Source organism: Alligator sinensis, unplaced genomic scaffold, assembly GCF_000455745.1.
Source record: "Alligator sinensis unplaced genomic scaffold, ASM45574v1 scaffold264_1, whole genome shotgun sequence".
NCBI lineage: Eukaryota > Metazoa > Chordata > Crocodylia > Alligatoridae > Alligator > Alligator sinensis.
The window spans coordinates 1,894,239-1,906,787 of NW_005841831.1; the positions used below are offsets into that span (position 1 = coordinate 1,894,239).

Here is a 12,549-nt window from a genome sequence, read left to right on the forward strand (position 1 = left end):
GTTTGTTATAGTTATCCTAGGTTGGGAGATCAACAGAACTGATTTAAATCATGAACTAAAACTGTTTTCAGGATTGTGATTTTGGAAGGGTTCTGTAGCGTTGAATCTTTCTCAGGAAAAGTACATAACATTTATTGCCTCTCCTCATGCAGCCCTTCAGTCTCTAGTAAGGAGATCCCTGACTGCTTACCCATATTCTGATATTTGTCACAGTGTTCTGAAAAAACGGTTCCTCAGTTGCACTGTTTTCTGAACCTTCAGTCCGTTTGGATGTGGGTACAAGAGTCAGCACAAAGTCTGGCCCTTGGCTAATGAAACAGTCTCTGAGAACCATATAAAATGCTGTTACTGATCACAGTTCTGAGTCGTATCTGTTGCATGCTTTATAACAGTTACAAGAGATGCATTTATATATCCTCTTTGGCTTTCTCATGGCTGCTTCATTTGGATCTGTTAAGATGCCTCTATAAATAGATGGGAATTTTTCCCATCCTGTAGTATCTGGAGTCTAATACAGCAGGTTAAATATGATTTCTATTTAAAATAATGTATTCTGCAGTTAAACACATCTGCAAAAGAATCACACCTCTTTTAAAAATGGTTGCTTTGTTTCACAGTGAAATTCTGGAGATGTATTAATGGTATTTGATAAGAAAAAAATAGTGTAGCTTGTGGTCTACTTGCTTGTGTTTTAGCAGGCAATGTGATTTGTTTAAATTTCCAGTGATAAGTTCTGTTGATTGACAAGTTTTATTCAATATTTTGTGGCCTGTCAGGTGTAGTGGTGTTAGTCTGTTTAATTTTTCCAAATAAGGCTCTGTAGAACCCTAAACTGATCCTTTTTTATTTTTGTTTTTTATTTTAAAAAGCAGAAATAGAGTATCTCATCCACACGGGTGACCTTCCATTTCCATTTATGGTGAGAACACCCCTCGGGATGGATAGAAATTTGGACTTTCCTTCCTTGCCAGTGTCTGATTAATGAGAAAACTGATCAGCTTGTTGTCTGGGTCACAGTTAACAGCTTTGGCCATACCAGCAGGAGACCCTTGTGGAACTGGATATTGCCTTCTGGGGAAAATATATAGTGAGTGTGAAACAACTGCATATGGTATAATACTCCCAGAAGCTTGGCTTGTTCTAATCTCAGCATCACCATTTCATGGTGTGAACACCCATTAAAGAATTTTTATTTTTTCTTAAATGAATTGTTTTTCTAATACCTTTTCATGTAGTATTATATAATGCTTTGCCAACAGATGGACTCCAGCTTTGACTTTCTTGTATGTATACTTCTCATTGCTATAATTGTCTTTTGAATCCCTTGGTTATACAGGGTGACAACGTGAATGCTTTTTTTCTTTCAGTGGTAGTTCAGTTTATAATTTATATGCTGATGATGATGATGAGACAGAGGCATCTCCTTCTGGCCAACAGATTATTGAGAACTCAATTACTATGAATAAAATGAAGCTGCTCAAGGCAAAAATGGAGAATATGAATCTAAGTAAAAAGGTAAAACTATGAGCCCAATACCTGCATGATCAAAAACTCATCCCTTGGTTATAGGATAAACTATTCCAAAGTGTCAAATGACATTTATTCAGCAAGTAATTAATTAGCTTTATATGTTTCCTAGCTATATGAGAATGGATTGCCTTGTGGTTAAGACACTAGGCTGTGACTCAGGACACCTTAGTTCAATTCTGACTTCTACAACAGCCCCCCTTTCCCTTCCCCTCCCTCCCTCCCTCCCCCAGGACTTTAGGGAAATCACTTAATCTCCTTGCTTAATTCTGCAAACATAAAATGGGATTATTGTATTTCTCCCACACGTTATCTTGTCTGGTTAGACTGTAAACTCTTCTAGGGGTAAAAAATACCTTGTTGCAATCTGGGGATCTCAATTCATTCCTGGCATTGTGTGGCTGTTGTTTGTATTTGTTTTCTCCTGCTTTCTATCTGAGGCACAAAGTGTATTTTCTCAGGGACTGAAATGCTTACATTTCTCATCCAAGGTCAGTGGTTCTCATCCCTTTAAGATTCAAAGCACCTCTTCATAGATTTTGTGAATTGAGTGGAACCCCATTTCAAGACTATTTATTATAGTGCTTACCTGCTTGAAGAGGGCCTGGTAAGGAGGAGGAGCAGATTCAGAGAAGAGCCTGCACTGGAGTGAATGAGGGGAGGAGTAGCTGGAAGGGCTGAGCCTGCACATATCTCCTCAGGGACCCTGCATTTGTCTTGCTTATTTCCCATCTCTCCTGGCACGCTTCAAAGGCTGCCATTGCACCCTGGTTGAGAATCACTGTCCTAGGTGGTAATGTAGAGATATATGGCTGTGGTAGATTGAAGGTCAAATGGTCCTTTCTGGAGCTGAGCTTTATGAAGCAGTGAACACTCAATTTCATTTGAGGTCTCTAATTGTTACCATAATACAAATGAAAATAAATATCTTTTCCTTTTAAATAGCCTAAGAAGACTGTCAAGGTGAAACCTCGTCCACCAATGACTCCTCGACCATCTAGTGGTTCAGTGGCATCTGCTCGTCACAGGTTTTTAAGAGTACTCCCCCACATTGGACAGTCCTGCCTACCTCCTCCTGGGAATTCATATCCCTTGGAGTCTTCCCAAAATGCACTTTCAGCTTTGGCTACCTTGGCCACTACTGGTAGAACAATGCCATCCATCACTAGTGACTTTCTTAAGGAGAATGACAACTGGGAGAGCACCTCCCGGTCTCAGTCAGTTAGTAGCATTAGACTACCACCAAAAATATCCCGTGTTGAACTAGAAAATGCAAAGCTACCTATACATAATATTCTTGCTCCCATCCCATCTCGGCCTACAGATTCAGAAAAGAGTTCAGAAAATACGACATCTACAAATGAGGAAGATCCAGTCTTGTACCCACATCTAACAAATGTAGAACTGTGTGCAACAGAAGAAAAGCTTCTACCTGAAACAGATACTTTTGCTTTGTTAGCTGAAGCAAACAGTACTGAACAGTATGATGAATTATGTGGAGTAAGAAAAGTAAACCCAGAACTTGGACTGTCTGATGGGGATGAGGAATCTAAGGCTATAGAGCAGCATAGCAAACCCATTACAAAAATCCTGAGCTCTACAACAGTGGAGGCGGGACTTCTTAACACTCGTGAATTAAATCCTCAGAAGAAGACACACTTATCACCTCTTCAATATTCAGCACAAATGGCACATCATAGTCCTCTGAAACCACAGACACAACCCAAATGCTTTCAGGTCGGTAACTTGAGATGTGCCGACTCCTCAAATGTGCTCCGATCTTTGGAGGTCCGCAGCATAGCGGATTCCTCTTTTTCTAGGACTACTAGATTTCGTAGTGTGGAAGTAGACTCACCTGGCAAAAGACCTGATGTAATTTCTAAAATGGAGGCTAGGGACATCATAGAAGTGGTTAACAAGACATCCAAAGAACCTGTGGGTTCTGTAAGTAACTTAGGATTTCTAACTTTGCTGTCCCGAAGCACAAGCAGGGAAAGTTTACAGAATTCCTGTGGGACAGGCAGGTTTCGGACTTCTGGTATTGCACTACCTACAAACATCCAGCGTTTTCAGGAAGAAAGCTTTAGGAAAACCTCTCCCCCAAATGAAGCTGCTGAATACTTTCTAGTGAGTACTAACACCTTCTGAACAATTGGGATTTTCTGATCTTCTCTAGTACAGACTACCAAAAATCTGTGCTTTTCTAGCAGGGGACTATAAATCCTTTCTCACTGTTCCACCCATAGGTCAAAGCAGACAGTTTTGGTTTGTTTTGTTTGTTTTCCTATTGGTACCTTGCATGGCATGTGTAGCTAATAGGTTTCTAGAGGCAGCTTTCCAAAATATTAAACTAATTGTTAAGTATATCTGGTTCAGTATGTAAACTCCTTTACTACTTGTAACAGTGTGTGTTTGAAACGTTGTCTAGCTCCTCCTGCCATTCTTTAGTTATGAGTTATTTTAAAGGCCACCCTGTAACAGGCAGCATATGTGTCTAACAACAAACTTTCAGTATACTGTACCATACTTCCAATATGCTGTATTATGAAAATATAATGTGTAAGATGTAAAAACTATTAAATAGGTTTTTGTTTCATAATAATTTGTATTTCAAGTACAAATACCTTACTTCTTTCTTCATAAGTTTGTTGACTAATACAATATCAGTTGTAGATAAATTGGTATAAAATTATATAAATGTTTACGTATCTTCCATCTGGCAGTAATTTTTCTCTAAAACTTACTTTTTTTTTAGTCTGCTCATGGGCTTGGGATGAATGGAAATGTTGCAACAGTAGGGAAACGAGTAGGTAAGTAACATGTTTTTGTTTGTTTGGTTTTTTTTGAATTTACTCTTAAATCCTTCTCAGTCATTAAACACTCAAAGGGTAAGAATTTATACCTTTAAAACTATATTCACTGCAATGTGTTTTATAGAATAGCATTCATCCTGACTGGTTTGATTAGTACTCTTAGATGAGTATTTCTTTTCATCTTGGTCTTAAGCAGATGATCTTATTTATTGAACATACATGACAGTGCCATGCATCATCCACATAAACAGACATAAGAACATAAAAAGTGCTATACTGGGTCAGACTGATGGCCCATCTAGCCCCAAGGACCCTGTCTCCGACAGCAGCGAAAATGGGTGCTATAGAGGGACAGCATCAACCTGGAGATCTAGAATTGATCTGTCCCCTATTGAGTACTCTGCCTGGCATCTACCATTATTGGTTTATTTGCTCCAGATCTCCAACCATTCTCTGCAATAACCACTGGTAGATTTGTCATCCATGGATTTATCCAGTTCCTTTTTAAAACTGGCTATGCTGTCTGCCTCCACCAGCTCCTATGGCAATGAATTCCACAAGTTAACTATGTGTTGCTTAAAAAAAAAACTTTCTATTGTTACCTTTGAATCTGTCACCTACTAATTTCAATAGGTGTCCCTTAATTTTAGTATTCTGGGATTTGGTGAACAACAGTTTCCTGGTCATTTGATCCATGCCCTTCATGATATTACAGACCTCTATCATATCCCCTTACAGCTTTCTCCTTTCCAAACTTGCCTTTTTGGTCTATCTGGTATGACAGCTGGTCTGTGCCCCTGATCATACTGCATTTTCCCACATACCATATGTGCATTTTTTCCAAAAATCAGCTGCTGGAAACTGGAGTTTGTGTTAAGGAAATACAGCCGAGCCTGGGTACATCCTTAAACTGCTGCCTTGGCAGAGGCTCCTGCTGAGTCAGTAGCAACTTCTGCAGCAGGAGCTTCCGACAGGGGAAAGGGAAAGTAGCTCTGCACATGCTGGACAGGGGGCAGCATAGTGAGCATATAGGGCTTCCAGCTGCTGGCTGTGGACAGTAGGAGCCCTGCTAGCTCATTGCATTACCCCTCTGCAGCATGCACAGGGCTACTATCCCCTTCCCCTGTCAGAAGCTCTTGTTGCAGAAGCTACTACTGACTCAGCAAAAGCCACTGCCCCTGCAGCAGTTTCAGGATGTTGAGCATTTGGCTCTGCTGTATGTCCTTGCTTGCCAGCAATGTAAACAGATCACTGCAGTAGGGGAGAGCAGCAACCTGTGGCTGCTTCATTAACCCCTGCAAACTGCTACCTTACTGGGACAGTTCTTCCCTTAGCAGCAGTGTCTGGCCCAGCAACAGCTTGCATCTGGGATTGGAGTGAGGGTTGTTGGTAAAGTCCTGATTTCAATCTTGACATAGGAATACACATCACATGGAAGGGATTTGGTTATAATTGATATTGTTGCTAGGGAGAGCTGAGGGCTTAGCACTTACTGAAAATCAAACTACAGGCTCATTTTATAATTTAGGATTTTCATAGTTAAATTTCAGAAGTCCAGTTTGAAAACATTGACCTTTATTTCAAATTGTCTCGATCACACAGATTCTTAGGCCTAGTTCAGGTTTTCCTTGTCACTGTTCACTTTGCTTTGGCTTATTCCACTTTTGTTTTAACATAACTGTTTGTCATTAATACCATAACCGTCCCAAAATTTTACTATAGTACATTCCTGCCTATTTTCTTTTTAACACTTATTTAGACAAAGCTTTTTTTTTAAGAACAGTGACTTAGTTGATGAATACTTCCCTCACAACTAATACACTCATAAGGATTGCAAGGGAATGTCAGTTGTCAAATAAACCAATATAATTTTAATACCCAATATTTGTAAATAATTCAAGCCCTTCACATTCCATGTATGTTTTATAATTTGTGAATGGGTTTACAACTTGCAAGTGACTTGTATTCAAATATGTGACAGTACTAAATAAGTTTGAAGGGAGTTATTTATCTCTTGAAGTTCTCTTAAGTTACTTTGGGTTCTCCTTTCCATTTTGATTATTAGTAAATAATAAATAATTAGTAAATATTAAATCTGAATATTTAACTGACACTGTGGTAAAACTTCTTTTATATAAACAGATGTCCTAATGAATAGTTTAATTATTCTGTTAGAAATAATAAGGCTGGATAAACCCTGCTCTGTGTAAGTTCTGCAATGAGATAAGTCCCCTTTTTTTCCAACTCTGATCTGGCCACAATCATCCTTGCCTTCATAACCTCAAAGCTAGACTATTGCACTGTGCTCTACATAGGGCTGCCCTTGTAACACAATAACTTACCTTCTGATGGGGGTAGGTTGCCAGGAGCACATAACTTCAGGGCATTTTTACGTGTGCTAGGGAAGGGGAGGGGGGCGTTTTAAGTAGAGCGGCTTCATGTACCAGCATGCCCGTGCTTCAAAATGGTGATGGAGGTGCTTTAACTAAAGCTCATCAAGCAAGCTCACCACCATTTTGAAGCATGGGGATCCTGACACACAAAATGCAGAGGCTGCTGGAGGCGTGCTAATTAGCATGCTCCAGCAGACCTCATTAATTGAGTCTGCTCCAATGCACTGTAAGTAATTACAGCACATCGAAGCAGCCTCCCCACACGTTTATAGGCACCCCCTGTGCTTCAGAGTCTGCACTGGCTCCCAGTAGCTTTCTGGGTGCAGTTCAAGGTTCTGGTACCTAAGTGACCGCCTTCTCTCTTATGCCCCGTTTTGATTCTTAAGGTAAACCATGAGCAACCTCCTACAAGGACCATGTATTCCAGGTCCACTTGGCAAAAGCACATGGGAGATTGTTCTCTCTAGTTGTTTCTCAGCTCTGGAACTCTTCATTTTGAGACTTGGTAGCACCCAACCTTGAACATCTTTTGGAAATACTGTAAAACCTTGATATTTGGGCAGGCGTTTAGGTTGAGATGTGTATGGGGTCTCTTTTATCTTGATGTTCTAGTTACCTCATAAACTGTTTTGGTTCAGATGTCACTCTCTTGTTTTTAACCTATTCTGTTTTCTTAGTGTAAGTCACCCTGAGTCTTTTTTGGGAAGGGTGGCAAATGAATGAATGAGGCCTAGCTATGGGTAAGGATGTGGATTGATAGGTACTGCTGGCTGCTGTTGCTTTAGACACCTGTTGTTTCAGGATCTATATCATGTGAGTTCCAACACATGCTCTTAGACACTCAGACATTTTTCTTTTAAAGAAGCAGCGTGTAGCTAAGGGTATATGTGTCACAATAAACTCTCTAATGGCAAATGCCAGTCTTTTTACAACAGGGAATGAGTTCCATGGCTCTATTTGGTTCTGTATTTTATTGTCATAATAGCTTTATAGTTGGCTTAGCAAATTTAAGATTTTTTCTACCATTTGAAAGACCCCTACTAATCTTAAGCTTTGCATAGCTTTCAGTTGCAGGCAAGATGTTCTGGATAGTGAGGACTGCTGGCTTTGGGTTTGCTCATGGGCAACTGGTGCCTCCTGAGTCTGGAGGGGCACCAGATCGCTGACAGGGGTCCCCCAGCGGCTGATTGCCAAGTCCAGAACCACCAGAGGTGAAAACAGAAGTGTACTTCCGCCGGTACTTCTGGTTTCGTGGCTGGCACTTTCAGGGGGTGCACGACCAATCTCATAGGGTGCACATACACCTGCGTTCACCCCCTACGTGTCACCAATGGGTTTGCTGATTATTTTTATAATTTTTAAAATTGAGGCAGTCAGGCTGCAGAAGCCCACAAGCAAGGCCTAAAACCTGTGTGCAATTTTTAATAGTTTTGCTCACTTATAGCAGTAATTCTTATATATTTATCTGAGTTAAGAAATCTTCTGAACATGCTCAGCACAATTGTTTTGTGTTCTGTGCTTCCCACTCTTTACAGTTGCAGTCTTTTTCCTTGCAATATGACAAACAAGATACACTTGTGAAGAATCAATTAGAAGATATTGTTACTCAACAAGGAATGTTATATCTATTTTGCTGTTACAACTTTTGGTGATGTAGGAGCAGAAATTACTGTAACAATAACAATGGATGTTGCCTTCCTTTTACAGCTCTGGTGTTGGTTAATCCAGAGCTACAATGTCCAGCTACATCCTTATCTCTTCCAAACCAAAAATGTGATCCAGTAATAATACCCGTTGTAGTCAAGGAGGCAAATGTGCCTACAATCAGCTTCAAAATGTTCATCAAATAAGTAGGTTTTGGGTAGTTTCATTTTTCCTTCATAACCAGTACAGGCAAGTGGGACATTTAATCTTTCTCTGCCACCTTGTTATATGGCAGTGTAATTCACTCTTTCTATAGCACTTGCTGCTTCAAAACCTGTTTGTTCTTTTGCATTGTTTCAGTCTAGAAGTGTTGTTGTCTTTGCCACAGTGACATTTTGAAATGGAAAAACCCTATAATTTAAAAAATAATAATGATCAGGATTTCTTTAACTCTAGGAAAATGTGAAATACATTATAAGAGGCAGACAAGGTTCCTTGGGTGAATCTGATATCTTTTATCAGACCAACCCAAATAGTTGGAGAATAGTTATTAAGCAAGCTTTCGGGTTCAACAACCCTTCGTCAGGCTGAGGAAGTTTCAGCAGTTGGTGCGTGCTCTTCCTGGATGGAATGAAAAGTAAAGAAGCCAGCAGCTGGGCTGGTATCCTTAGACCAACACGGCTACAACCTACACCCCTAAATACATTATAAAGCAGTTACACAATTGGGGTCAGAGTAATCTTATGTCCCGTTTCCCAGATCACGCAACCTTCCATGCCAGACATATATGGCAGGTTGAGCAATTGTGAGAATAGGGCAAAAAATTCCTCAGACCCCAATTGGAAGGCTGCCACCATGGAGGTGGGGGCACCTGCAGCTGGGGAACAGGAAGCTTCCTACTCCCCAGCTACATCCCCCATACACATGGAAGCAGTGGCTGGGAAGTTGAGAGCTCCCCATTCTTCAGGTGTTGCTTCCAGTGGCTCCTGGGAATGTAAAAAAAAAAAAAGCAGGCATACAGTTAGAGCCCCCAGCCACTTGCTTGCTTTTTAAGATCCAGGGCACCATGACCCCAACACTGGAGAGCCTTTCCTTGAAATCAAGCTTGCAGTTCTCCAGACCTTTAAAAAGTGGTCGTGCAACTGAGAGCGCTGGCAGAATGCCTGCATGGTTTTATGAGTTCCCTGGGTGCCATAAGTCTGACACGGAGAAGAGGGTCTCATGTCTGGCTCACAGTGCCCCACATGGCACAGCTGGGGAGGGGAGAAGTTCCCCCATCCCCAGCTGCACACTAGCATCCTCCAGGAGTAGAGCACAAGGCATCCAGGTTTGGGACCTGGAGTTGCCCCCAGCCCAATCCCACTAATTGGGTAGGGAGTGGCTTTGTCCTGGACCCCAGGACTGCCTGGTGCTGGTTTATACCCAGGGTTGTTCCCTGTCTGATCCTGGGGACCTGGTGACCATCTATAAACTCACTAGGGGGGACCAGAAGGGTTTGGGGGAGACCTTGTTTCCCCTAGCGCCCCCCAGGATAACAAGGAATAACGGCCACAAGTTGTTGGAAAGTAGGTTTAGATTAGACATCTATAAGAACTACTTCACAGTCAGGGCAGCTAGGATCTGGAACCAACTTCCAAGGGAAGTGGTGCTGGCTCCTACCCTGGGGGTCTTTAAGAAGTGACTCGATGCCTACCTGGCTGGGGTCATTTGAGCCCAGTTTTCCTCCTGGCCAGGCAGGGGGTCGGACTTGAAGATCTACAAGGTCCCTTCTGACCCTACTTCTATGATTCTATGAGAGGGCTGTGTGCCAGACCTGAGGGCTGTCCCATGCCCTGAGGCTTACCAGGACCCAACAGTTCCTTAAAGAGCCTTAAGGAACAGGGGGCTACAGGTCCAGCAAGGCTTTTTTGAGGTGCTGAGTCCTGGCATGCCTGTACCCCATGTTCTGATTTGCAGCATCAGGACCTGGGCAGCCCCCAGCCAGGTTCCAGACCTGGGCTGCTCAGCTCCCAATTCTGAAAATCAGCTGATGAATCATGCCAGAAATGTAGTGTGTGCCAGGGTCCTAAGTATGTGACATTACATTTTGTCAGGACCCTGGAGTATTCTTTGTAACTGGAACACTCTCCTTTGTGCTGTGTGTACTCTTCTCAAACCTCCCACTATTATTGGTTGCCAGGTAACTTCTGGCATGTTTATCTTAACTCTGCAAACAAAACTGTTTGCAACCTGCCTGGATGTACTTAGTAGGCTCTTAGACTCCACCTTTATCTGCTTTGAGGCACATCGAGTGTTTCAGTGGCAATATTTGAATAATTAGTCAAAAAGCAATTTAATGTACTTAGAAAATCAGAAATAATCAGCCTTATAAAAGACGGGTGTCAAAATCTATTATCAGGCACTCATTTTTTCTCGATCACTCATAGCAAAGCTCACTGAACTTAGACCTTTGTTAGGTAAAAACTGCCTCCATTCTTTTAAGTAGAGGTATGCTGATTTACATCAACAGAAGGACTAGTCTAGGGTATGTGAAGCCAACCAAGAGCATATTTTGCAAACAATTACAGGCACCTGAAAAGGAGAGGTAGCATTGCTCTGTGTAGAAACGTGAGACTTTAGAGGAAGCAGTTGTTCATATTTTGCAGTGTGGTATACTGAGACTTCTAAGTAGAACTAGCCAGTTGCCCATCAGGAATGGCCCGGGGGGGGCTGGCATGCAGTGCTGACACCTAACGCCCCATGCTGCCGCTGTTCTGCCTCTTGCAGGGAGCACTGCTGGCCTCAGCTCCACCACCCTCTGTCCGGTCCTTGGCATGGCTTCAGAATCATGGCGGCGCTCTCCCACGCTTGGAGCACTCTGATTGGCTGTTTCTGTCAGCCAATCAGAGTGTGAATAAAGTGTTATGGACAGACAGACAGACTTAGGCTTTAATAATATTAGAATTGACAAGCATACATTTTGCTCCACAACTTTACTTCCCATTTGCCTTTATAAGTGACCACTACCATTTCATAATGTGGTTAAACAAATTGAATTGTTCTACCTGGTATTTTGCCTAGGTTGTATCTAGTTCTTTCCAGATCTGAGGAAGGGCATGTTGTTCCCAAAATCTTGTCTAACATCTCTCCCAACTATATAGTTGGTCTAGTAAGATGCTACTGAACAAATCCTGCTTCTTACACTTAATTTCTCAGCAAGACAGTTACCTTGGAAAGAGCAAACTAGTGTAAAATAAGACAGCAATTCACAAAATATGCTCCACAGAGCACTGGTGGCCCTAGTCCCACATAGTGCTCTAGTCACACATCTAATCCATGCTTCCAACTGCTATGCCAGCGATCCTCAATCAGGGAACATAGCACCCTGTGCTGTGAGAGCCTTTCAGGGATGCCCCCGGGTGTCATGCATTCTTAGTACTGTTAGGGCCTTGCTATGCTCTGAACTGCACAAATGTTGATCCGATGTTAGTGCTGGCTTGAGTTTGCAGCAGTCACACATTTGGGCCAGCAGAGGCCTGGAGGACTATAGGGTAAGACTCCCCAGTCCCAAACCCCCAGCCTTTCCATTCCGGGCTTCCACTGTCCGAAGCATCCCCCTCCCCTGCTTATTTGTGGCTGCCTGCACTCTGTCCTAGGGGAGCAGGCAAGAAAAGGTTACTGCAGCAGCAGTACGCGCTTGCGGCCGGGGATGGAGTGCGCTACAGGGCGTGGTGGCAGTGTCTCCCCTGGTGCGTTCCCATACTTTGCTTCTTACCCAGGGGAGGGGAAGGTGTGCTCTGAGGGCCACTGGCCCCACACAGCACACCATGTCACCTCCCCACCCCCCACCTCAGTTCACTCTTTGTGCTCGCTCCCAGGAGCAGGGCCAGGGGGAAAGGGGGTGAGGGCAGCGGCCACCCTCTGGGCCACACACACACCGCCCGGATGGACGGGGGTGGGGAGACAGGGGGGCTTGCATGCGGGGGCTGCCACCGTCACCACTGCCCAGCACCATGCCTGTGCTGCTTTCCTACAGCCCGTTGCACATGCAGCTCTGTGGGCGGCTGACTGTGGCACAGGCGCGAGGCCCATCAGCAGCCCACGGAGCTGCACTTGCAATGGCCTATAGAAAAGCAGTGCAGGTGCAGCAGTGGCAGCAGCATGGGGTGGTGGTGACAGTGGCAGGCGCGGGG

General features: G+C 43.2%; 1 protein-coding gene across 5 annotated transcripts in view; it reads left to right on the forward strand.

Moving 5' to 3' along the window:
* ZFAND4 (zinc finger AN1-type containing 4) overlaps positions 1-12,549 on the forward strand; it is an 81,721-nt gene that overhangs the window by 55,687 nt on the left and 13,485 nt on the right. For 3 of the 5 annotated variants that reach the window (XM_014523753.2, XM_014523810.2, XM_025208652.1), the window contains exons 6-8: positions 1,368-1,515; positions 2,473-3,654; positions 4,283-4,337. In XM_014523753.2, coding sequence (XP_014379239.1) covers positions 1,368-1,515; positions 2,473-3,654; positions 4,283-4,337 — 1,385 coding nt within the window. The remainder of the gene's footprint in view (positions 1-1,367; positions 1,516-2,472; positions 3,655-4,282; positions 4,338-12,549) is intronic. The other 2 variants (XM_014523842.2, XM_014523887.2) reach the window with 1 other exon arrangement.